At 35.6% G+C, this 27,880-nt stretch overlaps 1 protein-coding gene across 2 annotated transcripts; it reads right to left on the bottom strand.

Moving 5' to 3' along the window:
• Positions 1–12: 12 nt before the first annotated feature.
• LOC147281891 (ARM repeat superfamily protein) lies at positions 13–27,510 on the bottom strand. Of its 2 annotated transcripts, XM_086247456.1 has the most exons (51): positions 27,372–27,510; positions 27,173–27,263; positions 26,994–27,048; positions 26,741–26,872; positions 26,580–26,651; positions 25,288–25,378; positions 25,056–25,151; positions 23,864–23,942; positions 23,672–23,735; positions 22,746–22,849; positions 22,423–22,528; positions 21,990–22,079; positions 21,747–21,824; positions 21,184–21,251; positions 21,003–21,102; positions 20,698–20,868; positions 20,122–20,211; positions 19,910–19,975; positions 19,634–19,732; positions 19,471–19,545; positions 16,442–16,501; positions 15,850–15,939; positions 14,740–14,861; positions 14,022–14,151; positions 13,857–13,936; positions 13,074–13,209; positions 11,903–11,984; positions 11,048–11,193; positions 10,443–10,523; positions 10,247–10,347; positions 9,249–9,487; positions 9,059–9,168; positions 8,759–8,887; positions 8,541–8,615; positions 8,323–8,456; positions 8,114–8,186; positions 7,423–7,554; positions 6,512–6,693; positions 6,306–6,428; positions 5,976–6,036; positions 5,777–5,872; positions 5,274–5,374; positions 4,664–4,769; positions 4,007–4,120; positions 3,556–3,630; positions 2,128–2,226; positions 1,749–1,820; positions 1,575–1,660; positions 1,378–1,471; positions 516–623; positions 13–436 (listed from the first exon to the last, which is right to left on the bottom strand). In XM_086247456.1, exons 1-51 carry the CDS (start codon positions 27,409–27,411, stop codon positions 278–280), a joined length of 5,163 nt encoding a protein of 1,720 aa, XP_086103582.1. In that variant the 5' UTR covers positions 27,412–27,510; the 3' UTR covers positions 13–277. The 2 variants fall into 2 exon arrangements, with proteins under 2 accessions (XP_086103582.1, XP_086103583.1); XM_086247457.1 differs by lacking the exons at positions 25,056–25,151; positions 25,288–25,378; positions 26,580–26,651; ... (2 more) ...; positions 27,173–27,263; positions 27,372–27,510 and having other exon boundaries at positions 23,672–23,740; positions 23,864–23,904.
• Between the last annotated feature and the right edge of the window lie 370 nt (positions 27,511–27,880).

Genomic DNA, 27,880 nt, shown 5'->3' with positions numbered 1-27,880 from the left:
TGATCAATTAAATACAAAAGGAAAATAATAAACTCATATTACCAATAATCATAAAGAATAAATATCCAAATGATGTTGTAAGGTTTGAGTTAGGTGGTGTTTGATTTAACTGAAAATAATATAATAGAAGAGAAAAAAAAATATAATTACAAGCAACAAATATGCTCAACACATTGGTATTCTACAACTTATATTGAATTTTGTTTAACAAAAGTTTGCGGGGGCCACGGCCCCTCTTAGTCCCTCATACATGGCTACTTCAGTTTATATTCATGAATCATGAGCCTTTTGCAGTTGAGTCTAAACGATCAACTCGGGCTGTTTTCCACGAGTTTGACTTGGAGGATTTTAATAACATACCCAGGGCAGAAGAACATGTTGCTCTCACGACAGCATCTGCTGACCGACTCATTTTGCCTACTAATGTTCCAAATACCTAGATGAAGACATGAATTTCTGTGAATATGCAATGTCAATTATGACATAAAAAGATAGTGCTCATGTCTGAAATTGACCTGGGTATAATAAAGAGTCAAAATGTGCAGATCATCTGACACAGATAGCATACAGCTGGAGAAGTATATAGCATTTGCCTGAATTATTGGCCAAGGTGCATCAAAAGCCTGCCACATCAAGAATGTAAGACAAATCATTTTTAAGTGCTACTTTTTTTACCCATAAAATAACGGGGATATTCATAAGATAACTATAAGGCCAACCATTGTTCAAGATAGGACGAATGCTAAATGTATTAAAACTTTTACAAAAATTAGTTTACATGCTGATGTGACAGCTTACATGGCACTCTATGCATGTCACACTATTCTACCCCCCATGTATTTGGTGCATGTAGTGAGCCATGAGTGGCTTGCCATGTAAGCTTCGGCATCATCTTATCATCTTATAAACCAAATTTGGTGCATGTAGCTAGCATCACTTTTCATGATATGCCAGCCTAATCGGTCAATAAACATGTTCGTAACATGAATACTGATTTACAGCAGCTTGGTGTGATGACAAAAGGATAAGAATATAAGATCAGAAACAAGCACATGAGAGATGAGACTGAGATGGAAGATGAGATTATTTGGTAGAGTCAGCAAGAAAGAATCATGGTAAAAATTTCAAGTTATAGAAGCTACAAAGAAACTGAATGCAGGTTTTAAGAAAAGGCTAGAAAGTGTAGGATCTAAGATAGGTGTAGGGAGGAGGAGAACAGCCAACCCTTTCCTTTTGGATAGGCATTAGTGCAGCCAACCCCTAGCAGATTTAAGGCGATCTCGATCTTGAGTTGAAATATGCATTACTTTCAATTAGCATGTCAACCAAGATAGATATTTCTTGTATTGAAAGATGAAGGTTTTCCAGCATGTGAACCTGTATTGTCGATGCCATGTAACTATCAACTCTTGAGGGAAGATGCTGAGCAAATTGTTTTGTGAGGTCTCTGACAAAGTCCTCGAAGTCAGTTCTGAAAACAGAAACATTGGTGTGAGTTTATCTATCACCATATGAAGGGTTGCTTTCATAACCATTTCATAAACTCAGCCATCTCCAAATATGTCAAGGCATACCGATGATCATGATTGAAAGAATGCATGTTGAACAAGGGAAACAGTCCTTCCATTTCCAATAAGGGGGCAATTCGTTTTAGAGTACTCTATCCATCAGTTAAGAAAAAACATGTCAAAAAAAGTCTTCATAAAGCTTCATGCACAGAAGAAATAATAAGGATTGTAAGCAATTACCCGGCAAGCCTGTCGCACACTAACATCGTCATCATGCAAATGCAGAACCAAGCGTGGGATGGCAGCATGTACCTGAGAATAGTAATTATGATTATATAAGCTTCATATAAATTAAAGGACAAATTATGTTAAGTTTGCAAGTTATTTTCTTAACAATAAATAATTAAGCGACTCGTTAAAGTATGGATCAACAATGGTGTAAGTGTAAGAAGTTACTTCCTGACAAGCCAAAACAAAAATCCAATAACATGAAGATTATAATCTAAACAATGTCTATGCTCATATTGGCCATTTATTGATCATCAATAAAAAAAAGTATAGTTGTTTGAAATGAAGGACAGAAGGTTAGTCCTCTGTAAGATCAGAATGAGTAAGAGACCTGCTCAAGAAATGCCTCTTGTTGTGCCCCAATTCCATAGTTGCTTAGTGCTCCAAAAGCTTCAAAAGCATTAGCTCGCATCTTCGGATTCATGCATATCTGTTCCAAACGTGTAGTAAATTAGTTAAGATATCAGCAAAATAACATGAAGCATGCTCCGAACAACATGCAAGATACAGCCTGATTTTCAAATAATAACTGGTATAGCATGCATGGCATTTTGGCCCAATTTCAGAGGCAGTGCTGACCTAGTTTCTTAAAATTGACTTCCAGGATGAGCAACATCCTCCAAAAGTTAATTTTCACTGTTTACCAAACCCCCTTCTCCCTTCTTTTTCTAGAAGAGGCATTTTCGAATCCTTTCCCAACATTATGTCATGGCTTGCATGTACAAAGTAAAGGGATTTTCATGAATGCTTACACAAAGAATGTTATTATTGGCTCCTTCAATGACTTAATATCTTTTTATCCTCAAACACAGAACTAATATAGGAAGGAAATGTAGCATGACTGAATCTTATTAATAAGTAAACAAGTACAGCAGTGTTGACATACCTAAATGTCAACCAAATGTCATTTTTTAGGAGTGCCATCACCAAAATGGGGGTGGAGGTATATCCTTCCACATGTTTCCGGAATCCCCAGCGATATGTCGCCAAGATGTTGGCATTCAAATATCGGTGGAAACAGTGGCAACCCAAAATATTACCGAAAGTTCCAGCGGTGAGTGAAACTTTAAAAAAGAATTAAATCAAACATAGCAGACTGCAAATGACAATTGGATTCAGCAATTGACCAAAAAAAAGTCAGAAGATGATAAAATTTACTGTGGAAGGGCCTTCCTTCTCTGTGTTATAACATTACACATGTCCATGTGGATTCCTTCATCCCCAAGAAGAAACGAAGTGGGCCTCTATAACCATTTAGGGATAAGACCATATGGGTAAAAGTTACGGACTGGGCTTTGCTGCAATTCACAAACATAGCCCAAATACTCAAATATAAGAAAGGGGGCCCTAGGGCCAAACAATATATTAAACTTCTTTATATTGTTCAGCCCCATTATACCTCATTACCAATATATTAAACATTTTGTTATTATTCAACTTTGTTACACTTATGGGTATTCTTTCTTTTATAGTCAAACTTCTAATATTCCATACGCTATATTTTTTTTTGTAAATCTGGACTACTGATAAACACTAATACCAACACAGTCATCCTTGAAGTCAAGTAGTTAAAGTAAGAAACCTTGCAAATGAATCCTTAAAATATTAACTGCAAACATAACTACACGTATTTACTCAACTGAATGTGTTTTGGAAATATCATTTCATCAGATGGAATCAAAATATAGCAACAAAGGAGGTACAAAGAATCAAGGAAATAATGTTTTGAGTGAGTATGCTAAAGAGTGAAGTAGTGCACCTGAAGATTACGAAGCCGTACAGAAAAATTAAGCAACATGGGATTCACCGCATCATTGGGTGATGACTCAAGCATCTGATACATTAAAAAACGAGTACTCAACAACTGACACAAGATTTATGTGTATATAAAACACAAGTAATGATTACCAAGAAAAAATTAATCTATAGAGATAATTCTTAATGTTGGAGTAATTGATGTAATTACGAACTAATTAAAATTCTAGAGTTCCAATAAAGAGAGGATTTCTAGGGTGTAATTAGAAGTGATCGGCTGACTTGTTAGATTTTCCTTATTGTGTATATCCTGTACAGCTATATGACCGTCCAATTGGAGAAGAATAATATAAAACATTAAACCCTATTCTCTCCAATTTCAGCACTTAAAATAAACTACACACCACACGCATACACAGAGAGAGAGAGAGAGAGAGAGAGAGAGAGAGATTCACCGTGAGTACGCAAGAAACTGCAGTTAATTGCACAGATTCATCGGAATCATCAAGTAAAGCTAATATTACACCCAGAACTTGTGTTGTATACTGCAGCATATAAATAGATGGTATCTGCAACTCGAAAGTTCAGAAACATTATCTCCTCCAGAGTGCAAAGAATGAAAAACAATGACAAAGCACAACAAATTAAGATAAAAAGGCACTCCATATGTGTATAATTCTTGTAAAGGACAAATAATTGCACAATAAGACATGAATATTTTCCTCTTTTCTAAGACACAGAGACAAACAAGTCCAGGCTTGAGAATGGACCAGATGTGATCATAAGATATCATCCGAAGTACAAGCCTAATTAAATGACTCTTTCTCTTAAGGCCAAAATACATGCAAAACATTTTATAAGTTTTACAACTAAATTTCTTTTTTAACGAATAAAGTAATGCTCCTCTTACCTCAAAACAAATGGAATGAAAAGCATGTGAATGCATGCAAATACCCATTAGTGAGAAGTGAGAAGTGAGAACATATTCATATTTGGAAAAATATAGAGCTCAGTTTTTCAGCAAAAGCTGGAAAATATAAAAGAAAAACAAAGGAGAGAGAAGCATGCACAAAACGATCATTCCTAACAATTTTGTGTGAGAATTTGGAAACCTGTACTAGTCCTCTCAAACACAAGCGCCTAACAGTTGGAGACTCATCTGATACACGTAGACACAACACCTCCACTATCTGCTCCAATAGGGAACCAAACCCATCACTGCATTATCAGGAATATCAGCTAATAAGAACTTGAAATCAAAAGCTAACCAAACCATTTTAACTATTAACACAAAAGGCAACTGAACGAACAATGAACACAAACTAAGTTTAAAATGCATGCAAAGAACTAAAATGGGTCTTGTAAGCACACTAGAAACTGAAAACAATCGTATAAAAGAGAGTGAACAGTTGTTATTATGCACATAATAATTGGATTTAATATCATTTTCTCCCATACTTTCTCAATTTTATCCTCATTTCTGCCACATGCGTAAACATGGACAGTAACAATATACAGGCACAGTAACTCCGTAACTGAAAAGGTAAGGTGAACAGAAAAGTAACAAGATTACACAACAATAATAACATATGATGGAAACAATGTTTGCAACAAGATCCCATGATAACAATGACGTATCATGGAAATAACAACACATTAAATAAAGTGAAATAAATGGAACCAATAATAAGCAGAGAACATTGGTTGACGTCCTATGCATACCTGTAGCGGACAAACTCTGACAATGCAGCAGCTGCAGCTTCCCTTTGGTATCTTTGGTGTCGATTTAATGATTTACTTAAAATTACACATATACTTTGAACCTTTAAGATAAAAAAAATATATAAATATCCATCAAGAAAGAAAATGAAATATCCACAAGCCTGATTTTTGGGGAACCATAATAAAATGGATTATGATATTTGAAAATACAGAATTTGAAAGAAGCAAAACTAAAAAATAAAAAATATCATTTTTTTATCATATAAAGCTGCTAGTGGTACAACTAATTACCGAATTGTTCATTGGCAACCAATTTTTCTACAATTTTACTATATGTGATAGAAGTTAGAACACAGCTTACACATTTTTCTATTTTAGAAGTCTCCAACTAGTTTCATTTAACATACATTTTACCGTAACTAATAAGTTCCAATATAGATCATGGTACAAAACTAAAGTTTTAAAAACAACGCAAATAAATTGTCTCAAGTGAACCGTATTACCTCTTTTGGTCTCTTTATAGAGATGCAGCCCGCTATGTCTCCAATAAGATTGATCCACCTCTCATTTTCATTTTGCTCTCCGTCTCTAGCCAAAATCTATACAATTATCTAAATTAGATTCCCTTCGTATTGCAAGAGACAACACTTGAAGAATCCATAATCAAACAGATGAGTAATTGCACTCTATGTGTTTTTCTACCTTTCCCATCTCAAGATCTCCAACACATTCACAGAAAGCTTGGAATGCAGTTAAAAGAGCCCTGCAATAGCATGAAAAATGGGACAAATTTAACACTTAAACCATATGTGCTTGCAACTTACAAGTGTGTGTGTGAGGATAATGTTCTCTTATCAGACATTCTGGCATGTTCTGTTGGTGTCAAACTGTCAATCAAGATTATTGATTAGGTAGAATGATATTTGAATATATGGTCATAATTGACATCTGGTAAAATAACACATCAGACACTCCGAGAAAGGAACATTAGAATCTATATGTATATATAATGTGTGTGTACTAGATTCTTACCGTAACGGATCATGTTGACCACAGCTAGCTAGACCATGACAACTTCCCAGTTGCAGAGTGAGTTCAGCAAGAACAGAAGCATAGTTTTGTTGAACAGCTTTTTTTCCTATTTTACCACCACCTCTGCAACAAAAATAGAACATAACAAAATTATCTAACCTAATAAATATAGCTGAAATTTGATAATCAAAGCTGATATTAGAAACCTGAAAAATGCAGTGACAGCAATAATAGCAGCTTGCAGAATGTCATCCTCCATTTGACCATCAACTAAATGGCTAGAACTGTCTCCTTTTTCCGAATCGCCTTTAAGGACGGGATACTGATCAAGGACACATATCACATGCTCCAGGAACAAAAATGAAAGAACCGTATGCTGGGAAAATGCCTACAGGAAAAAAAATAAAATAATAAACTTACAAAAATTAAGAGATGACTGAGTAAATATTGTTAAGATCAAACTGAATAAATAAAATGAAAAAGAAGATAGCAATGATGGCATATAAAAGAGAAATCAAACATGACATTAACAAGAGATATATGGACACATGTGCATTGGTATCGATGCATACAACCACACATGTGAGAGAGAGAGAGAGAGTACCCATGAAACACAAGAGACATCAATTATTGAATATGGTTGTATCACATACAAATTAAAATTCATTTATATAATGAATGAATCATGCCTTTCAACTTTAAGTACAATTTAACTTGCATCATGCCATTCTCATCAACATATTAAATACAAAGTAAAGATTACAACCCACAGGTTCGAAAGGTTGGCAAGCAGAATGGGATGAAAATGAAATGTTAAGATGATTTTTGGACTGAGGGAGCCAGTGACATCATAGACATTGAGTTTTGTAAATCCTGAAAATGTCTCACTTGTTTAGTAAACAGGTGAAAACTTTCAGGTCTAGGGTTTTAGGGTTTAGGGAGTATCACAGAAATTTTATAACCTCTCTCTCTCTCTCTCTCTCTCTCTCTCTCTCTCCCTCCCCCCTCCCTCCCTCTGCAACAGAATTAAACCATTTAAACTTTAGTGATAGTATTTGAGTAAATAAAATGCATGACATAGATAAAGATCTCCAACTGTAAGCCACATAGGACTCACATAAAATGCATCCTGCATTGGCCAGCCACCACGTAGTCTAGATACATCTTTTGTTACTATATCCCTTCCAGCTGTAGCCAAAACTTCATTGAAGACAACTTTCGAGCTAGTGCTCTCAGCTAGAGAAGAAATCTTCTGGCAGTTAAGGATATTTGACAGAGATCCAAAAAAGACCAAATTAAAGGCAGAGGGTAATGGCATTGATGATTTCAACAAGCAACAAAGAGGAGGCAACAATAAATTGTCTCCAAGATTAAGTAGGAAGCTTCTAGAGAAGAATTCCTCTTTAAAAAAAAAAGGATGCATGTAAAGCTTACCACCCAAAGCGATCTAATGATCCATTATTTATATCCTCATTCAAGAAACACCAAACACCCTTACAAAAAGCCAGTCAAATCGGAAACCATTAAGCACGTAAATGTGATCAAATAAATAGACGACCACAATATTTTTGATAAACACTGAAATTATCACAATGATATTCAAATGGCTTTACAATTTCCACTTTGGCTGATTTTTTGTAAAGATGATCCTTGAAAGGAGACCTAAAAAATGTACAATTCGGTTTATCTGACAACATTGCAAGGTAGGCCCCAACAATGTGGTACTTTTCTTTTCTTAAAAAGAAGGATCCCCTTTTAGGAGAGGACTCTAAATATATATGTGTATACATATAGGTTAAAAAAGATACAGCAGCAAGAGTTTCCTGACGTAAATGCTTCTCAGTTACATGAACCGTAGCCGTCAGCAAAGCTTGGGTCGTCCTAAAGGCACAAATATACTATTAGAGTTACTGAGAGCACATAAGTCTATTTGTTTACCAAAATCTTACCCTCGCTCTTGACATTGTTTTCCTTTTTGAAATCTGTTACTAATTTAAAATTTCAATATTAGCTAAACCTTGAAACATCTGTTTCACTCAGCTCATTCCCCCTTGCTGTGACAAACTCAATTACAGCTTGAATGGCCCCTTCAGCTGATTGCTTAATTTTATCACATATAGCTGCTGTACAACCATGCAGGGTAGCTACAAGCTGCAAGAATTCATTGAGAATTAGATGAAGCTATTGCAGTATTGATGTCAATTTTGAAAATATATACATTAACAAAGCACTCACCTCATTCTTTGTCAGTAACATACAAACAGAGGAAATGATTCTGTTGAAAACCTCAGATGGATCAATAGAAGCATCCTGGATATACAGAAAAACCAAAAGATCCCCCTAGTGTCACATTTACCCATCCATGGCTTCAAACGAAGGATATGATAAGAGGAAAGAGAAAAAAAAATGAAGAAAACAGGAAAATGTATGAAAAGAATTGGCAATGAACCTACACTTCTCAAAATAGCTATGACATCCTCTAGGGACGATAAGGCACTGTAGGACAATTCTATATCAACAAGATAACTGGAAGTTGTTGGCCGTGGAAGCGAAATTGAGATGCTAAAAAGCTGATCAAGAATCTAGAGAGAGAGAGAGAAATGAGTTATATGCAGTCAAAATGAGAAACAATATTTAGACATCCATATGGACCATATACATTTCCAGAGAACAATGAGGGTAACATATTTAACTACAGGGCATTAACTTAAATGAGACTAGAAAAAACCTGCTAAATTCTGGCAAAAGCTTACCTGAGCAGAGACTTTTCTAACTTCAGAATTAGTGTCCGCACAACGTGGAAGATACATAATGACCCTGTCTCCCAAAGACAAGGCCTCACGACTTGGCAATACAAATGCCGCTGGCAGTTCAACAAAATAATAAGAATAAGGGTAGAAAAAGAAAACAAAAAGAAAAAACTGTCTAAGGAGACAATTTTACATGGTAAGTTGGAGAAGTTCCCATGCAAATTACGGTCAAATTGCTTGTTGTGCAGGCAACTTCCTTGGCAGCCCAGGGCACAGTGTGCAGTAATGCAAACTGTCCGAAACTTGAGAAGCATCTCATGTACCGCAAGACAACCTCTTCTCCTTTGATAATCCATAGGTGAAGAAACATACTGATCAATTTGTCTCAAGATATGCAATAACTGCTCTGCTCGGCTTCTCCCGTCTTCTCCACTAAATTGTCATATGATGCTAATCAGAAGTGGTATATATGATATCATAAATAGAAAAAGACACACGGAATATGTAAATCCTGAGCAAATTTCCCTAAGCTCATTGGTATTTATTATACATTAAAGCAACATATAAAAGTAGCACATATAACTTCATAATCATTATACATTACATCAATAACAAAAAGGAGCACTTATAAGTCAAAACTTCATAGGAGTTAGCAAATAGATATGCTAAAGTAGAAGCATTCAACCCAAAGTCAATTGTGAATTAGTAGAGAGACCTAAGATTCTATATATTGCGATGCAAGATTTAGAATACCAGATGTGTGATTTTTATATTCTCGATACACCCCCTCATGTATGGTGGAACTAAGTCCAACATTTGTTTCTAAATCAGACACGTAGATGAATTGCATGGTTCTATACCAAGTTAAAGTTAGAGAATCCAACCTAAAACTAATTGGAATGAATGGAGACGCCCAAAATTCTATATATTGAGATGAATGGAGAGACCAAGAATCCAAGAGGTGTCATAGTATATCACAACCAAATAATAATAGAAAACCACATATAACATGATTTACACTATAATTTCAAAATTATAAAAGAATCCTGAGTAAACATCTGATTACTTTCACAGGAAAAAAAAAAAAAAAAGCAAAGCAAAGCATTTGAACAAAACTTCGAAAATGATGACAGTTTGACATTTCAGAAGAACAAGTACTCCAAAAAGCATAGACCATGTGATTTAAGATACCTTGTAAGAAGAATTGCACACAAGAGAGTGATAAGGTTGTCGATAAGGGGATTGACGACATCTACTGGATCATTAGGTAAAGCAAAGAACCCTAAGGTGGCCTGTCAAAATTATCAGAATTAACAAGATCAAGTAACAAATAATCAAGAAGTGGTTTCCTGTTATAATTAGTGCATCAGCATAATAAAAAGCAAACCTTCAATACATGGTTTCTGGTTTCAATTGTTAGTTTTGGCTCCACAGAGACCAACGTTGTGCAGGCACTTAATGCGCAGGCCTGTGGAAATGCACGCAGAGGAAGAAAAATTGAAGAGTTACAATGGAAGTTGACCACAACATTTAGCCTGTGTTTGTTTCATAGAAAATCTTTTCCAATCAATAATTTTCTTTGTGCAAAAAAAGGTTACTGATATTTTTTCTTTTCATAATTTTTGTTTTGTTAAGGAATTGATTTGGATTTCTTGGAATAGTTTGTAAAAGTAAACAATTGTGGATAACCAAATACAATGATAGTTCAAGTTTTCAAAAGCTTAGCTTCCTAAAGTCTCACAAATTATTAATAAGTCTTGAAAGTATTTATTTATGGGTGTGGGAAAAGTATCCTCCAAAATAATTTCCAGGAAGCAATTTTCCAGGATTTTAATTTTAGAACAATTATGCTTCCTTAAATTTTAAAAAATCGAGTCAAACACCCAGAAAATTGTGTTTTCTTGGAAGTTACTCGGTTTCCACGGTTTTCTGGCAAAACAAACACAAGCTCATTGCTATCGCAGACACAAACACTCCAATAATAATACTAACTTGCGTGTGCAGAAGTTCAAGACTAGAATCTGAAAGACTTTCATTGTCATCTCGGCCCATCAAAGTTAGTACATAGTCAAGCATTTGGTCCCTTCTTTTTAAGGGAAATGATGAGCCATTTTCCGCAGCATTAATGACGGCACGACCTGTACTATCAACGCATAAGTTTCTGAAAAACATGCATTGTACTAACAGTTATATGTCACCTAAAGCAGATGGCACAGAGCATAACAAGTGTCCAGAGAGCAATTGTATCGCATTTTGCAGTCTATGATGATGATAATATCTCCTCCCTGCATGTATATGTGTCTGCCATGTGCCAATATCCACAGAGACATTAAATGAAAAAGAAAGAAGCATAGGTACACTCTTGGAGATCAAATCTCAGATCATTCTATATCTCAACTTTTCAAAGATGTATGAACAGATATTTTAGGTAAAATTGTGAACCACACCACATGAATGACCATACACATTAACGGTAGAAGCACCATCTGGTTATATGGGGTTAGAGTTAGACATTCAGGAAACGCTAGAAGTACGACATGATGATCAAAATAACCTGATAGCACAGGAACAAGCTTAAGTGAAATGGTAAGTTTTCCTTGACGTCTTTGGTAAAAGAGCAGGGAAGAGAGGGGGCAGGGGCCTCTCAGAGTTCAAACTTCAAAAAATCATGGAAATGAAGAAAAATCATAAATTGAAGGCCACCCAAGTTTTATCAACACAATATGCAGATAAAAGAGCAAATTAAAAACCTTAACAAAACCCAATCATTCCAGATCTGCAGCAGCAGTTTGTAATAGATAGTAAATGAAAAAAAATGACACCAGCTTTCTAATGGCTTGGACAAACCTAGTAAATCGATAGCAGTAATAACTGCCTGCTTTGCAGTAGGGTGGCGCACATGAAGAAGCCGTGATAGCATATTAGTCCCCTGCAAGAGGAATAAGTAATCAATCTATAAATTCTTAAAATTCTACAACACTTACAGATACGTTGGCCTTTTAAATTCATTCAAAGGTCAGAATTCTAAACAATAGGATCAAATAGAAACCTCAATTTTGTAGACTTACGATATTCTGCTAAAAACTTAAACCATCAAGAAAATATGGTGAACCTAATCAACATAGATTATACACATCTCCTCTTTTATTGGCATTGGTTCTTAGTGCATTGTGCATTCACACTTTCCGAGGGATAAAAAAAAAAAACGCTTAAGTTTCAATTCAGGCTTGAGAAACCGCTGGCCAGAATCAGATGTAGAAGTTAAGATAATGCTGGCATGCAGTTCATGTACATGTGCTTCTGTTTGCAGGGACGTGCACACACATGAGTAAATTTGTGGGCGGGCGTATGTATGTGTGTTTGAGAGAGAGAGAGAGAGAGAGAGGTTGGTGCAAAGACAAACTCTGGAAAGAGCTTCAAAATGCTCTGAACTTTTTCATAAAGCAAATGCTTAAGAATAACTACATTGAGAAATCATAGATTCAAGGAGATAAACAGGATACCTCCAAAATATATTAGGTCAGAGGTATTACACAGTTAATTTAAATAAACAATTCCTTATATTTCCTTATATTTGATTGTGGCAAAGTATTAGAGTTCGCCTAAGGAATCCAAATTCAACAAGTTGTCAACAATTGCTTTCACTAATATTCAAGCCATGCGACCACATGACTCTATTTCCAGCATCTGTGTGAGTCGACTCTTAGACTGCATTATACTAAAGAAATACAATTACTGGTTATCTTAGCCAAGGAAAATGCACTCATATTTGTGTATATGTATGAATAGGCAACCATTATCACCCACATCTCTAACCAGCAACAATGAACAATGACAGGATAAGCTTATGTGAAGCACACAGGGAGTGAGTTAGCACCAGTTCTCTATTCTAAGACTACATTTTTCATAATTCTAGTAGTTTTGCAATATAAGTTCACAGAACACAAAGAAAGGAGAAAAAAAGAATCTATTTCTTCTTGGTAGTATGACGGGCTAAGAATAGGACAAGATGTCATACAACAAGTGCATCTATTCTGGCTTCAATAACTGTTGATGGAGCATATTTTGCAGCATATCCATACATTAGAGCCAAAGCAGCATGTATATCATCAGACTCTTCTGTTTTGAAATCCTCAGAGAAAATAGATAGAAATCTGCAATAAGTGAAGCAACAAAAACTGTTCACGTCATATAACATAAGAAATATATAATTACCACACCCACACAAAAAGTAAATTGCACATTAGAACCCAAAGAAGATAAATATCACCGAAAAAAAAAAAAATCACACCGCACTCAACAATTTCTCACATTTTCTGAAATAAGTAAATACATGTGCTGAAAGCACCAATGGCACACAACTTAAAAATTATTTGATTGAGATTTGTTATTTTCAGAAAATTGCAACCTTAAAGTTTCTACTTGCATTTTTCTTTTAGGAATTCTACATGCTATAGGTACAACAAGTTGTGGCAAAACAAACAAAAAACCATTGCAGATGATATTTGTCACCAAAGAAATTTGGCCAACTATTAAAATTTAGAACCATAATCACAATATCCAAGTGCCTGCACTGGGAGGGAGTGGGGGAATTTTAGTAGTCGCAGTCTAAAATTTTCACCATTTAGGGAGAAAGTTGCACAATTGCAATATATGCAGTGTACTAAAGAACAGCATAAAGCTTTTTCATCATCTAAACTTATAAATTACTTTTTTCAAAATATCTGAAACAAGGAAAGCTAGAATGCTTTGGGGGTAGGGGGAAGTGACACACACACAGAAAATCTAACAATGTAAAAACCTTTGAAAGATACTTTGCCCAACATTATCCAGAATGCCTTTCAGCTTTTCCAGGACTGTGTCCAAGTGGGATGCTGCAACCTGGAAATGGAGAGGCCAAAAGCGATGAATCACGAATGCAGAAAAGATGGAAAGAGTGGAAAATAAACTATGAACTGTAAGATACCAATCCCATGGCTTTTGCCAGACCAAGCCTATTTGTTGGAATTGCGATGTTAGCTTGTTTATACATCCAATCTATCTTCTCACGGACATAAGCCTTGTCATTAACTTTTTGAAGCAACACACCAAAGCAGCTGCAATAGAAAAGATTATAGTTCAATTTTAAACATGCCTCCCAACTCAAAGGTTTAGACATAGCTTCTTGAGTTGACAAGGAACTAAGAAGGGCACTAACCATTGGGAGCCCATGGAAGTTCCAGTAAATTTAGAATAAAAATGATAACTGCTGGTAAAACCTTTAAGCTTACATTACAAGCTAAATTCTGTTATGAGAATACATGAAACTAAAGCAAAAAAAGCAGCAAAAGCCAAGTAGTTGCCTTGGTTAGATTTTTGCTTCAGCATTCTTTACAATCTTTTTGCTAGGAACTAGGAACCTTAATAAGCCAATGTGGGTAGTGTCAGTTATTTCATTCAGTGAGAAATGCTAGGGACACCAGTGCCTATCACGATTGTCCAATCTCAACCATCCAAGACCTCTACATGGGCAGACCCCATAAGGAACCTACGGTCATTAACCGCTAAGATTGGGCGTAGCAGCTCTAGTTGTTCAATATATGTTCATGTTATTTAGCTTTTTTTGGAGCATAATATAGCTATATTGAATCTAACATTGCTTCCTTATATCTAGTTTAGCAGCACTGGTTTGAAAGAAATAATACCGATGAAGAAGTGCAGAGTGTTCATCATCAGATGTATAAAGTTCATATTGTTTGGTAATAGCATTTCCAAGGGATATCAGCCAGTCAGCATCTTCAATCACATCCAAAGATTCTGCAAAAAACTGTCACACAAAATCAAAGAGATAAATCAACTTTATTTGTCATCGAGGAGGGCCTTTAGTTTCAGACACATTTCGCCTTGTTTTTCACAATGCTAAAGAACGTATCTATATGTCAATCACTTCATTTGGAACATTAACTCTTAAATTAGAATGCCCCGGAAAAACAGATACATGTTTGAAGAAACAGATTTATGTTTCGTCCACCATCCCCTACATGGTCTACAGTGGGAGAAAAACTTGAGTGGGGAGGTTTCCTGCCACCTCATCTTGCTGAATGGCACAACCATCCACTCAAAACTTGCCATATATTCAACTTCAATTATAAGTATTTCTTTTCATTTTTATTATTTTATCAATAAATAAAAAAATGAAAAAAAAACCAAGAACAACCCAATTCTGCAGCACCACGCCAGCCACCACGAACCCTAAAACAATGAAAAAAAATCGATGACTCCTCCCACCCCTGCTCATTGGCGACACCGTCACACCGACTCACTGGAATCCAAGGTTTTACTCAAAAAATTGCAAGCTTTCACCCAAACTTAAATGTTGGTTTGCAATATTTGATGGATGCAAAGTATATGAGAAAGTTTCAGATTGTGGGATTAGTGAGAGAGAGAGAGGGGGATGGCTGACACAAGCGGTAGGGGACGCCGGTGATGCTGATGCCTGCGAGTATGGTGGCTGGCGTGGTGCTGTAGAGTTGGGTTGTTCTTGATTTTTTTCATTTTTTTTAGTTTTTTATTTATTGATAAAACAATAAAAATTAAAAGAATTACTTATAATTAAAATTGAATATATGGCAAGTTTTGAGTGGATGGTTGTGCCATTCAGTAAGATGAGATGGCAGGAAACCTCCCCACTGAAGTTTTTCACCTACAGTGGAGTATGATCCCAACAGCCAGCATGAGTTCTTTGTCCAAAAAATCAAGAGAACTGATGAAGAAAGGAACAGTTATCAGGGAAAATTCAAAGGTCAGTTGCTTACATTGATTATCATGTCGTCCCACGTCTCTTGATAAGAAGGATCTTGCTTTAGATCTTCTGTGTCACTAATATATGCCTTCAATTTTGGAATCTAGAGCTTACCAAAGAATAAAATTAATTAGACTACAATACTAATCTTCTTATTTTGCTTGAAACTGAGTAAACAAGAATACAACAAATAAATAAAAAATTAAACACCTAAATGTGAAAAATTTTGCCAATTTATTGATCAAATAAGAGAAAGTTCACAGCAGGGACAAGGGAACTCAAAACAAAAATTGTGTTAAACAAATCAGAACATCATCATCAGATACTGCATTATGTTCCTTCTAAAAGTAAATAAAGATCGGGTCACAAGGGTATTTACCACCTTTTAACTCAATGCATTTTTGAAGATATGACAGTACTTATATATAGTTGCCCCTGGTTGCACACAGACATATAATCTTTGTTCCATTAAAGACATTTGTGTACAAGAACATAGGTTTCCCACTCATCGCCATTAGGTTTAAATGCATTAAAAACTAAAACATAAACATAAACTTTCCAATTCTAACTCAAATACTCAAGTTTTTAATTGCATAATGATATACCTCATCTTGCCAGAACAAGTTGATATTTTTCGGAAAGAGAGGTGCCAGATAACAAAGGACCTGCAAGGCAATACATGAAAACAAATGTTTCATCATTTGGGATTACAAACTATTCCAATATAAGATGAATGATAACCAGAGCATAAGTCTTGCATGCTTTTTTTAAGATTTATCATATATAAGTTGTTTTTGTTAGATTCTGTGAAATTGTTTTGCTTATGTTGGTTGGAACGAAATTTAATTTGAGATAAGCTTCTTCTGTTAAATTTTGTGATGGCTTCCAACCCATATATGGTGGGTGGGGTTGGAGGAAAAATCTACAGATTGGAGTTTTTTTTGTTAGATTCACGTGATGCTTTTCAAGTCCATACTCTTTTTATGTCATGTTTTCTCTTTTAGGTGAAATTCTTAATTTAGGAATAAAACACCCAAAGTAGTAAATGCTTGTAGCAACTTCCCCCAAATATGAAAGGTGAAAGGGCAATGTGTGCTAAGAGTATAGATCATATCTTTCTGCATTGTTCTGTCGCCTCTCATATTTGGGGAGGTTGCTACAAGTGTTTAGTATTGTGGGCACATGGCCTATAAATAGTTATTGATGTAAGACAGAAGCATAGGGCTGCTGTCCAGCTTTAGTAATAGGGCAAAAACCACAGTGGAAAGGAAAATCCAGCAATAACAGTAGAAAAGAGAGAGAATAAAGCTATAGAATCAAAGTTGGAACGTAGATAGATGAGTTCTAGGGTTTAGGAACCCAAGAGAAACTCTCACATCAGAAATCTCTGAATAATATTATGCCAAAAACTCTCTATTACAACCTAAGCCTTAAGCTTATATAGGGAAAACATAAACCTAAGATAACTAGGAAAAGCATAAACCTAAACTAACTAGGAAAACATAAAGTAAAATTACCTTAAAAGACCTAATGAAATAAGGAAACTAGACTCTAAATCCAGCTAGGAAATAAAAATTAAAAAGCTACAAAAAAATAATAATAAGTCTTGGAACCCTAGGAGATGCTCCTGCATCAACTCCACCGGGTTGGGAAAAACTCGACTCCGGCGAGTAAGTCTTCACAACTTTTGCGGAAAATCCAGATAAACTCTTCTTGAACTTATAGTCTTGAAATTGATATCTTCCTTTCCAAAGAAAGAGATATTTGGAATATTTGATCCTTCTTAAATAGTTAGCTTTATTGTCCATGATCAATCTCGCATCCCATAATTTCTTCACATCAGTTTTCATTTGATTTACAAAATCGATCAGGTTCTTGGCAATCTTGAAGTTCATTGCATCAACTCCAATGAAATCAACATATTCAGAAGCATTATTTCCAATAGAGTATTGGGACTTCAGGATTGTGGGCTCATCGTCTACTTCAAGAATTTCCTGTATCACCTTATCTTCAAATTTATATTGGTTCCCTTCCTTCAAAAAAATTTCAGACCCAACATTTTCTTTACTCTCACAAGATTCTTTGTCAAAAGTTTTCTCAAGCCCCAAACAAATAACATAACAAGCTTCACAATCATCTTCTAGACAACTATCAAATACTGGAGGAAGATCTAAATTCAGAGAACTATCATCTTCCAAGTCATCCAAAGTTTCTTCAAAAGGGCTATCCGACTCATGAGAACCACGATTCTCAGATTCAACGCCATCATAAGCGGAACCTGGATAATCATAACTCACCACTTCTTCCACAAAACGTTCATCCTCAAGACTACCTTCCGGTATGTCCGAGGGGTTGCGTCCGCCTTCCGGAATCTCCATACGGGCTTTCGCACGTTCCTGTCGTCGGAGCGTTTCCACCGCTCTTGACAGATCTTCGATCATACGCCACATCTCTGCCATCTCTGTTTGTAGAGCTTGGTTTCCTTGTCCCCGGCTTCTACCACGTCCAGCCATGGTGTAGAACTAGGGTTTGCAACCAAGGTTTGCTCGGATACCAATTGATGTAAGACAGAAGCATAGGGCTGCTGTCCAGCTATAGTAATAGGGCAAAAACCACAGTGGAAAGGAAAATCCAGCAATAACAGTAGAAAAGAGAGAGAATAAAGCTATAGAATCAAAGTTGGAACGTAGATAGATGAGTTCTAGGGTTTAGGAACCCAAGAGAAACTCTCACATCAGAAATCTCTGAATAATATTATGCCAAAAACTCTCTATTACAACCTAAGCCTTAAGCTTATATAGGGAAAACATAAACCTAAGATAACTAGGAAAAGCATAAACCTAAACTAACTAGGAAAACATAAAGTAAAATTACCTTAAAAGACCTAATGAAATAAGGAAACTAGACTCTAAATCCAGCTAGGAAATAAAAATTAAAAAGCTACAAAAAAATAATAATAAGTCTTGGAACCCTAGGAGATGCTCCTGCATCAGTTATCCTTGTTGGTGCAGGATTTTGTGGGGGCTAGTACGAAGAAGAACACTCTGTGGCGTTGTGTAGTTTGGCAATTTTTGGGACTATATGGACCGGAAAAAAAAAAAAGTAATTTTTGAAGATAGAGGGAGGAGGAGGCGGATTTCTAAGAGAGGGGAGCAGATTTTGGCATCCTTGTGGTCTTTTTTATCAAAGCATTTTAAAAAAATTCCCTTTAGTTTGGTTTATCTTGACTGGGGGAGTAATGTATTGATTGTTAGGTTTACGCAGTTGGTTTTAGTTATTATCTTTGGTTATTTTCTAAGATGGACATCTTGTCTGTCTTTCCTTGTAACACCTTTTCCTTTGTCAATAAATTCTTGTTTCTTGTTAATAACAAAAATCATTATCACTTCATCCATTGTTTAGCAAAACTTAAAAATCTCTACCTCTGTTATACATCTCACATAGTTAAACAGGTAGTGTTGTGGGTTACAGGTTACACATTTCTAATCAGTTAAATTAGTGAATGAGTATGGGTTTATACATTTGGACCCATTAAGTTAACCGGTCATGTTTGGGTTTAAACACTACAAACAAGCTTAGCCACAGCTCATTTCCAGGCCCAAACCCATGCTAGAAAAGGATAGAATATGCTTACTGTTAAAATATGGCTAGCCAGCTGCTCCCTTGCTACAGGATCATGCAAAAGCACCACCAAGCGAGCAAAAAGCTCCTGAAAACACAAGTAAAACAAGAATTTCTGAGATCAATTGTTTAGTGCACAAGGAAAAGTCTAAAATTAGATATAGCAATTATTATACCTCGGGATTTGGTATATCAGAATGAGCTTTGCACTCACTAAGCATAGTATCGCTATTAGAAGATCTATGCCTGCACAATTCTGAGATGCATCTGCAAACCTGTAGCAGCAACAAGTGTTCAAATTCATGAGACAAATTATACTAAATGGATGCATTAAATCAGAAATTCACCAAAATCTAGGCAAACTTGTATTCAAACAAAGCATCTGAATTCTGAGTATGTAAAATAACCTCCCTGCATGAAAGGGATATAAAAGAGGATGTAAGAAGTCCTACCATAGCAACTGCACCAGTATAAGCCTGTGGAATAATCATCTTCAACAGAAAAGGCCAAAGTATATGCTGCAGAAAAATCAAATATCATGAATCGTTTTTTCTCTTTTTTTCAGTTAATAGTACCATTCTCATACAAAGAAACCCCTTTAGAATATCAAACAATCAGTTAAGACTTAAGATCTACTAAATGTAGAATTGACAATCTGGCATACCTCCATTTCAGGGATCGTAATAGTCAGCAAAAGAAGACCTTTTTCACAGATTGCCCTTAACTCTGTCAGAGAAATTGTGCCAGTCTTCACCTAAGAAGAACAAACTAGTATTAAATGCTATAAGAATCTGAGATTACTATACTTAGGCAACAAGCATTATTTTTCCTAGAAACATCTAGAATCTCCTCCGCAAACCTGACCCTAGAAAGCACTGTGACTTTAATACTGGATACAATGATTAAAGCAAAATCCACCTTTTTACTGTATCTGACATGAGAGATTTTCAGGGCCATATATCATCAAGATTTCATAATTTTTCTATCTTGGTAAATGTTATAGTAATGTTTGGAACATCAAATATAAATTTCTTTTTGTGGTAGTTAAATATGATCAGTAGCCACATTAAATTTCCAAATCAAAAAAATCAGATGCAAACCTTATATCATCAAGATTTCATCATTTTTGGTACACATTATAGCAATATTTTGGGCATCAAAATATAAATTTCTTTTGTGGCAATTAAATAAGATCAGTAGCTGCATTAAAATTTCCAAATCAACCGAATCAGATGCAAACCTCTGATCTCTTGTATTGGAAAGGAATATAGGTGTTGCCTGATACATCCTTGGACCTCTCAAAATCACTCCTATCCTTATCTGTTAAAGCACAATGACGCACAAGATATTCTACAAACAGCTCCCCAGATGGACCAATTAAGTAACAATGTGAAGCCATAACAACAATCAACTACACCAAGGCAATGCAATGTAAAATTAGGAGAGAGGAAAGACAAGTATTTTACAGTAAGTTTAAGAAGAAAAAGGAAAACAAAAAGTAGCTTAGGGCCTACAACTAGCAGTTCCTAGTTCAAAACAGCGTACCTCTGAAAGTGCCTTTCGGACACATAAATTTTGCTCATCTAGTAATAATTTTACAGCTTCAACAAGTAAAAGCCGTTTATTGTGCCATGCTTCAGATAGCCTCCAAATAAAATCATAAGAATGTCAGATCATGTAAGATAATCAAAAATAGTAATTACAAAGCAACAGAAGGTAAAGAAACCTGGGCAAAAGATGCTTTAAAACACATAGTGCCCCAAATGTCAGAGGTTCTTCCTTCAATCTGCATTTCTGGTAGCAGATATGCACAAAGTAAAAAAGGCCATCAAAACATAAGTTCAACCTTGGAAATTGTAGAAGTTAGAGCGTCCAACTCAAAACCAATTTGCAATGCGTGGAGAGGCCTAGGACATTATAAATTGTAAAGCAAGACTTTACATTCCTTATGTGGGATATACTCTCAATAGGCCCCTTTACATTTGGCATGACTTGAGCCAAACATGTGGAAAACTTATATTGGGGGACATGAAAGCACGTGTGGCCATTGGCCTAATACGTGAATTGCATGTTCTGATACAATGTAGAAGTTAGAGCATCAACCCAAAACCAATTGGCAATGGGTGGAGAGACTTAGGACATTATATATTACAACGCAAGGCTTTACATTCCTGATGTGGGTATATTCTCTACAAAAAGTAATACAGAAAAAGAACACCGACTTCATTTTTATTTTAGATAAATACTTAGCAGTAAGAAGGAACACTTTGGAAAGAAAAGGATACTCACATTAAGAAGGAATACAAACAAATCCTCAGGGTATACCAAGCCAACTGTCAGGAAGCAACGTTGAACTTCATTATATGTCTGCCCACAAGAAAAAAACAACTTGAAGTCTCAAACATTGAAAAGAAATAACATAATTGTTGACTACTGAAACAGTTAGCAACCAACATCAGCATAAAACCAGAGAAAACTATGCGGAATAATCATTTGTTATGAATTCAAACGTAACAAAATACGTTTTTACACCTTCAGTCCAACTGAGAAATCTGAATTTTCTTTGTTGTCATTATTGAAGGAAACAACCGGAAGGAGTGTTGATAGAATAACTGTGAGCTCCTGCAAACCATCATAAGAATAAACCAGCATCAAATAAACAATACTAGCATCGGAAAGAAAATTAGAAGTCCGACGGAAACAATAACTAAAGGTAATTAAAGCCTATGATGTACAATAAGGCCTCCTACATAGTAAGGCCAGATTCATGGTCTCACTTTGCCATCAAATTAGGTGTTTCATTCCTTGAAAATTGGTGACAGAGTTGAACAGAGAAAACCAGCACTTCCAAAAAATTAAATCATCAAGTAGCTCAACTTTTGCAGTATCAAATACAATATGATTCTACAACTTCATAACCAAAAAACTCACTATGAATAAAATAACAGAAATTAGTATGCATTACCTCAAATTCAAGTAAAGGAGGACCACTTTCTGACAGTAAAGATGCATTTAAGAGATTGTGAAGACTACATGTTGCCAAAAATGAAATATCTTGGTCTCTTTTATACCTGATCAATAGGAAAAAGCAAAAAGGTACAACCCTTACTGATGTTGATGTATACATATAAAATTACTGAGGGTGTGTGTATCTATGTTTGTCCTTAAAAATATATAAGTGCAATGCCAGTTTAGAAACTATATTACCAAAGACTTGTACACAAAACATATATGTATAGTGCAGCATCACAAACATATACAGCCAGAATTATTATAAAGCAATCTTACAATTCCAATATTGTGGGGACAAGTCTGGGTAAAGCTGCCTTTAATTGTGTCCGGGTAACAAGGCCAACCATCTGACCCAATGCTTCTACAGAAGATATGCGAACCTACTCAAAAAAGAGTTTAATCAAGTTATAAAAACCAGATTTCAGGTCAATAAAATGCCATGGATTCTCTTAGCAAAAAAAAACAAGTAGTACACATGGAACTTTCTACATAGGGACAATTAACTATATGCATCTGCTTTTCTAGTCTTCAGTAAACTTTATGAAACAATATTCCTCAGCATCAAAGCGAAAAATAAATGCACATAGGAAGAACATGCGAGCAACCTCTTTGCATACCAACAAGTAACAGACACTAGACTTTGATAAATAAACCATTTTACAATAACAATCGCTTTTCTAGTCTTCACTCAATTTATTAAAAGAATATTCTTTCAGCACCACTAAAAGAATAATTTAAAAGAAACAGAACAATTTTATTAATGTAAACAGTCCACAGCAACAGTGAACCAGCAGTCCAGCGGAGGTAACATTATTTCAGCACCACTAAATCAGTACTAACTTATGAGCAACCCATGCATGTGGTATGATACTTCATCTAAGCATACAGGCTGAGAAGAGAAAAGATATCTAGTAAAATTCTTCGCTCTTCTTCCAAAAAGTTTATGCATAGATTAAACAAAATATAGACACACGATTTATCTTAAGAAAGTAGAAGGCAATTTAAAATTATCAGGCACCATTGTATTTCTATAAAAAAAGAAAAGGAAAAATTGTTTACTCAAAGAGAGATATTTGACTGAGTTTAACTTATAGTAATAACCGATGCCAAGGTAAACTTGCAACTAAAGGTTAGGTCAAACCAGGATCACCATGGATAATAGCGAGATATTACAATAAGAAATAGAACAATATTTTTCAAACCTTTAGATCCCGCGACACCGCCCAAACTCTCAATAAAAGCTCAAAAACAGAATTCAGAAATGACCTGCACTAAATGATATTTATTAATTTTAGACAAAAAAAAATACAAAAATATAAAAGGGGCATAGGAAAAATAAAGGAACCAGGACTGAAGAAAATGAAACACTAAGAACAACAAAAATTTGATCTCACATGATGTCACCATCCAGAGGTGAATGCGAAGGGATATCCAGACTATTTTGCCAAACAGCCTGACACCAACACTTAAAAGCTGGAAATAATAGGAAAAAAATAGTGAACATCCATAGCAAAACTTAGATAAAATTAGTATGGTAACATTTTACTGTAAACTTTGTCCACGACTGGGGAAGGGGGAGCCCCAGGGGGAGAGAGAGAGAGAGAGAGAAATGTTTTTGCAAACTTGCAACTTGCAAGCAAACTCTTCTTACAAACTTTACATGCAAGCAGACAAATGGAAGTGTTCTAATTAATTGCAGACGCCATGCTTTGGCCAGCGTGTCTGTGTTTATGAATTACAGTGATGCCATGCTTTGGACAGCATTAGTCACTCATATAGAGAAAACCAAACTAGAAATCAACCTATAACGAGAGTGCGTTAGATGAGCCATGGTGGACCAAGCAATCAAGCACATTAACCATGAGTTACTCAATTTAAGATATTTTTCCTTTTTTTCTCTATCTCAGTTTAAGATATTATTCCTTTTTTTTCTCTATCTAAAAGATAGTTAAAGGTGTTTCTTTTTTCCAGATGGATGAAGTTGTTTAAGTTTATTCCAAGGAGACCTGAAAACACATTGGTAAAATCTCTAATAGAATTTACCAGAAAAGCTAGATGGTAGACATATTAACAAGTTTCTTCATAACTAGATGGTAGAAATATTAGCATCCCCCCATCTTATTATTATTACTGTTTCTCTTGGTGGCCTTAGTCTCTACAAAGTTTGAGACAAAATCAATACAAACTTCAAGAATCTTCTCAACATTCAGATTTCAATAATAGAAGGAATCTGTTAAAGGTTTGATTTGATTACTTACTTTGGAAGCCATAAAAGAATCTATTTTCCTTTGTTCTTGATTGTAGATGAAAGCATGAAATGCTACCAGTCTTTAACGTATATAAGTTGGCCAGTGCAGTTTGACATAAGATATCTTGTGCAACCTTGACCAGTGTTTGGAACATGTAATTAATAATTCCACAGTTTTCCAATAATCGCAACCCATTTACTCCAATTTCACTTCATCATATTAGCGTAAGTTTGATAAACGTTGTTAGCCCATTCCCACTTTTGGGGCCTGTGGTTGTTTAACAATTAGAAGCAAAGAGATATAATAAGAGAAAGTGGCCAAAGGAAATTCAGCATACCATTAGCAAAAATCGGCCGATGGGTGTCTCGCACATTTCCAAGAATAGGTAGAACCCGTGAAAGCACATCTTTCAATCGTGGAGTGAACAGCAATGCTTCAATAGAATTAAAGGGGAAAAAAAAAAGGTATGGCACACATTTTAGTTTAAGCCAAAAAACCAAAAACAATAACAAACGAATATCACCGTGCTGGGCAAAAAGCACAAAGAAAAAGGAAGTTCGATTATTAACCATCAGCGTAAGCAAAGTCTGCTAGTATCTGAACCATAGCTGGTAAAGCTGAATTCGGCCCAGGCAAATGAAGAAATATTTCTTCCATCATCTGCCAAATCATGAAAAGAAAAGGTTAATGAAGAATCTCATGAAGAGCCAGGACAGAGGGAGGAAGAGAGAGAAAAATCTAAAAGACAATTGATTCATAGACAATGTCAAGAATAATGATGTTTCATCAATAACTCCTGCACAAAGAATAGTGCCGAGAAAAATGATCTGTCGTCAACCGAATGCATATAAAATATAGTTCCTCCATTTTTTTTATGAGAAACTAATCTGGCATCACTCTTCAGACCAAAAATATCTGTCATCACTTAAGTACACACAAAGATATGAATTTCTGCTAAAAACTAGTTTGCCCACCATCCCCCCAATTCAAAGAAAAGGGATGTCACTAGTTAAAAAAAAAATATGCATCATCACCATACAGTAGAACTACTGAATGCTACTCACTTAATCAAATGGAAATACCCAGCATTTTATAAGAGCCTGAAAAAATCCTACTTAAATGCCATATGCTAACATCTATGTGACTACCTGAAACATCGTTTTCCATGAATGAACCCTGTTCATTGTGTAACAGGGAAAGATTCATGAATCTTAGCTTCTACAGTATAGCATATTGGGTTGCTAAATCTTTTAAATAAGAACATTTAAAATTTTAAAACAGCTACCCTTAAAAGCCAAATGTTCAGGATTTTAAACATTTATGTCAGAGAAGACAATTATATTTAAAATGCAGAGCCATTTGACCCTAACTAAGCCTTTGATTGAAATCTTATTAACTCTTTGCAAGGCCATTTTCTCCTAAAAAGTGGCCGAACCAGCCCTTCTTCCCTTTCAAATATATCGTACATCAAAATGTATCAAAGAAAATGATTCTATGATTCTATCTCATTCCAATAGCCAAAACTAAAATTATGCAGAAACCAATGGCAAAATCCTTATTCTATAACAGCATCACATGGCATCCCAGTGTCAGATTTTAGATAATTTGGAGAGTAACAACCAAGTTTATTGGACAACCCATTTTTCCCATTGTACAATCTACGATTTAAAGTAACTTTTGTAAATAAGTACCTTATACGGCATTCAAGCCATACATAAAATCAAATCTATACTAGAAGGAAACAACTCAGAATATTTATTGTTTTTCAGCTCACAATAAAAGGTTGCAATAACAAAAGAAAGATAGTCAGTTTTAAAATGTATATAAAAAATGTGAATTTCCACTTACACTAGGCACTTACTAGGTCTGGCAAATGTAAGCCAATCGAAACAAGAAGGCCTGATGCAGCTCTTTGCCAGTCTGCATTGAGCTCCTAAATTAAAGAGAACACTTCAATTAAATGATGCAAGCAGATTCACTAAGAACCAACAGAGCATCGCCCAGATGAAGAACAGAAAGTACCTTGGAGGAGATAATCTCAGCAGTGGCAATCTTGGCGAGCTTAGCCATGAAAGGAGGGTCGACGTCTTGGGCGTCCAAGGCTCGGACTCCACAAGCCATTACTTGGAAAACCCCAGCCATATTACCAAAACGCTGAAACAGACGCAGAAAAAACAAAATCCCTAATCACACTACTACACAGTCGAATTGAAAAAGATACAGAAACAACCCGACTTCAATTCCATGTAAATAGACGCGAAGAACTGAAGATTACCCGACGTCCTCCTCGCGAAATGGCCGAGCAGCAATCGAGAACTAGAAGAGGGTTCCTGGAATTGCAATTCAATATATATAAGTGTGTGTGTGTATATATATATATAGGGAGAGAGAGAGACTTCAAACAAATCAAATTATACATAAATATACAGAGAGAGAGAGAGAGAGAGAGAGTACAAGGCGGCAATGTCCTTGAGCGAGGCTATGGAGGCCTCTCTGACGATGGGGGATTCATCTGCGAGTAACGAAACGAGAACTTGAACAGCCTCTGGTCAAAATTCAAGATCAGAGAGTGTCAATAGGAGAGAAAAATTAAAAAAAAAAAAAACAAAAAAAGCAATATTGGATTGTTGCATTGCGAACTGCGAAGGTGTACCTGGAGCGGGAATTGAGCTTCCGGAGCTTGACGACGCCATGAAAGAAGCAGAAGAGAAAAACAAAAGAAAAAAGGCGAGAAAAGATGGAGGATGATATTATTCAGCAAGAAGACAGCATAAAAGACCCCGGCAAAAAGCTATTGCCCCGCAAAATTTCAACGGTAAATTGCCTCTCTTTTTTAACGGTAAATCGCTTTACCACACAGATGACAGATCTTAATCGGTGACTCGGTGACATTTTGTTGACGCAATAAAAAAGTAAAACATAAATAGAGTTGGTGAAATTTACTCCCGGGAGATTCTTGAACTTGGGCAGAGTAACAGACAGTCTTTGAAGAACCTACTCGTCAACTCCAGGAGCCCAATGGAATCGAGTACATTAAGCAGGCCCATATTGCATATGTGCCTAATAAATGGTTTTATGGCACATATTGCTTCATAGTTCATATAACTTAGCTATTTAGTGGCCAAAAAGATATAAATTAGCTATTTGAATAATCAATTATTT

This window comes from Dryas octopetala, chromosome 6, assembly GCF_963921425.1.
Source record: "Dryas octopetala chromosome 6, drDryOcto1.1, whole genome shotgun sequence".
Taxonomy (NCBI): Eukaryota; Viridiplantae; Streptophyta; class Magnoliopsida; order Rosales; family Rosaceae; genus Dryas; species Dryas octopetala.
Note: the sequence above shows the minus strand (reverse complement) of the source record. Positions and strands in the feature narration are given on the sequence as shown.

Bases quoted from the DNA above. Each gene is read 5' to 3' on its own strand.
- LOC147281891 (XM_086247456.1), bottom strand. From the start codon at position 27,411: ATGGCGTCGTCAAGCTCCGGAAGCTCAATTCCCGCTCCAG. The intron at 6,694-7,422 runs GTGAGTCCTATG...TTTTTCCTGTAG, and splicing joins CAATGCAGGATGCATTTTAT to GCATTTTCCCAGCATACGGT. The intron at 6,429-6,511 runs GTTTCTAATATC...TTTTTGTTGCAG, and splicing joins GCTGTCACTGCATTTTTCAG to AGGTGGTGGTAAAATAGGAA.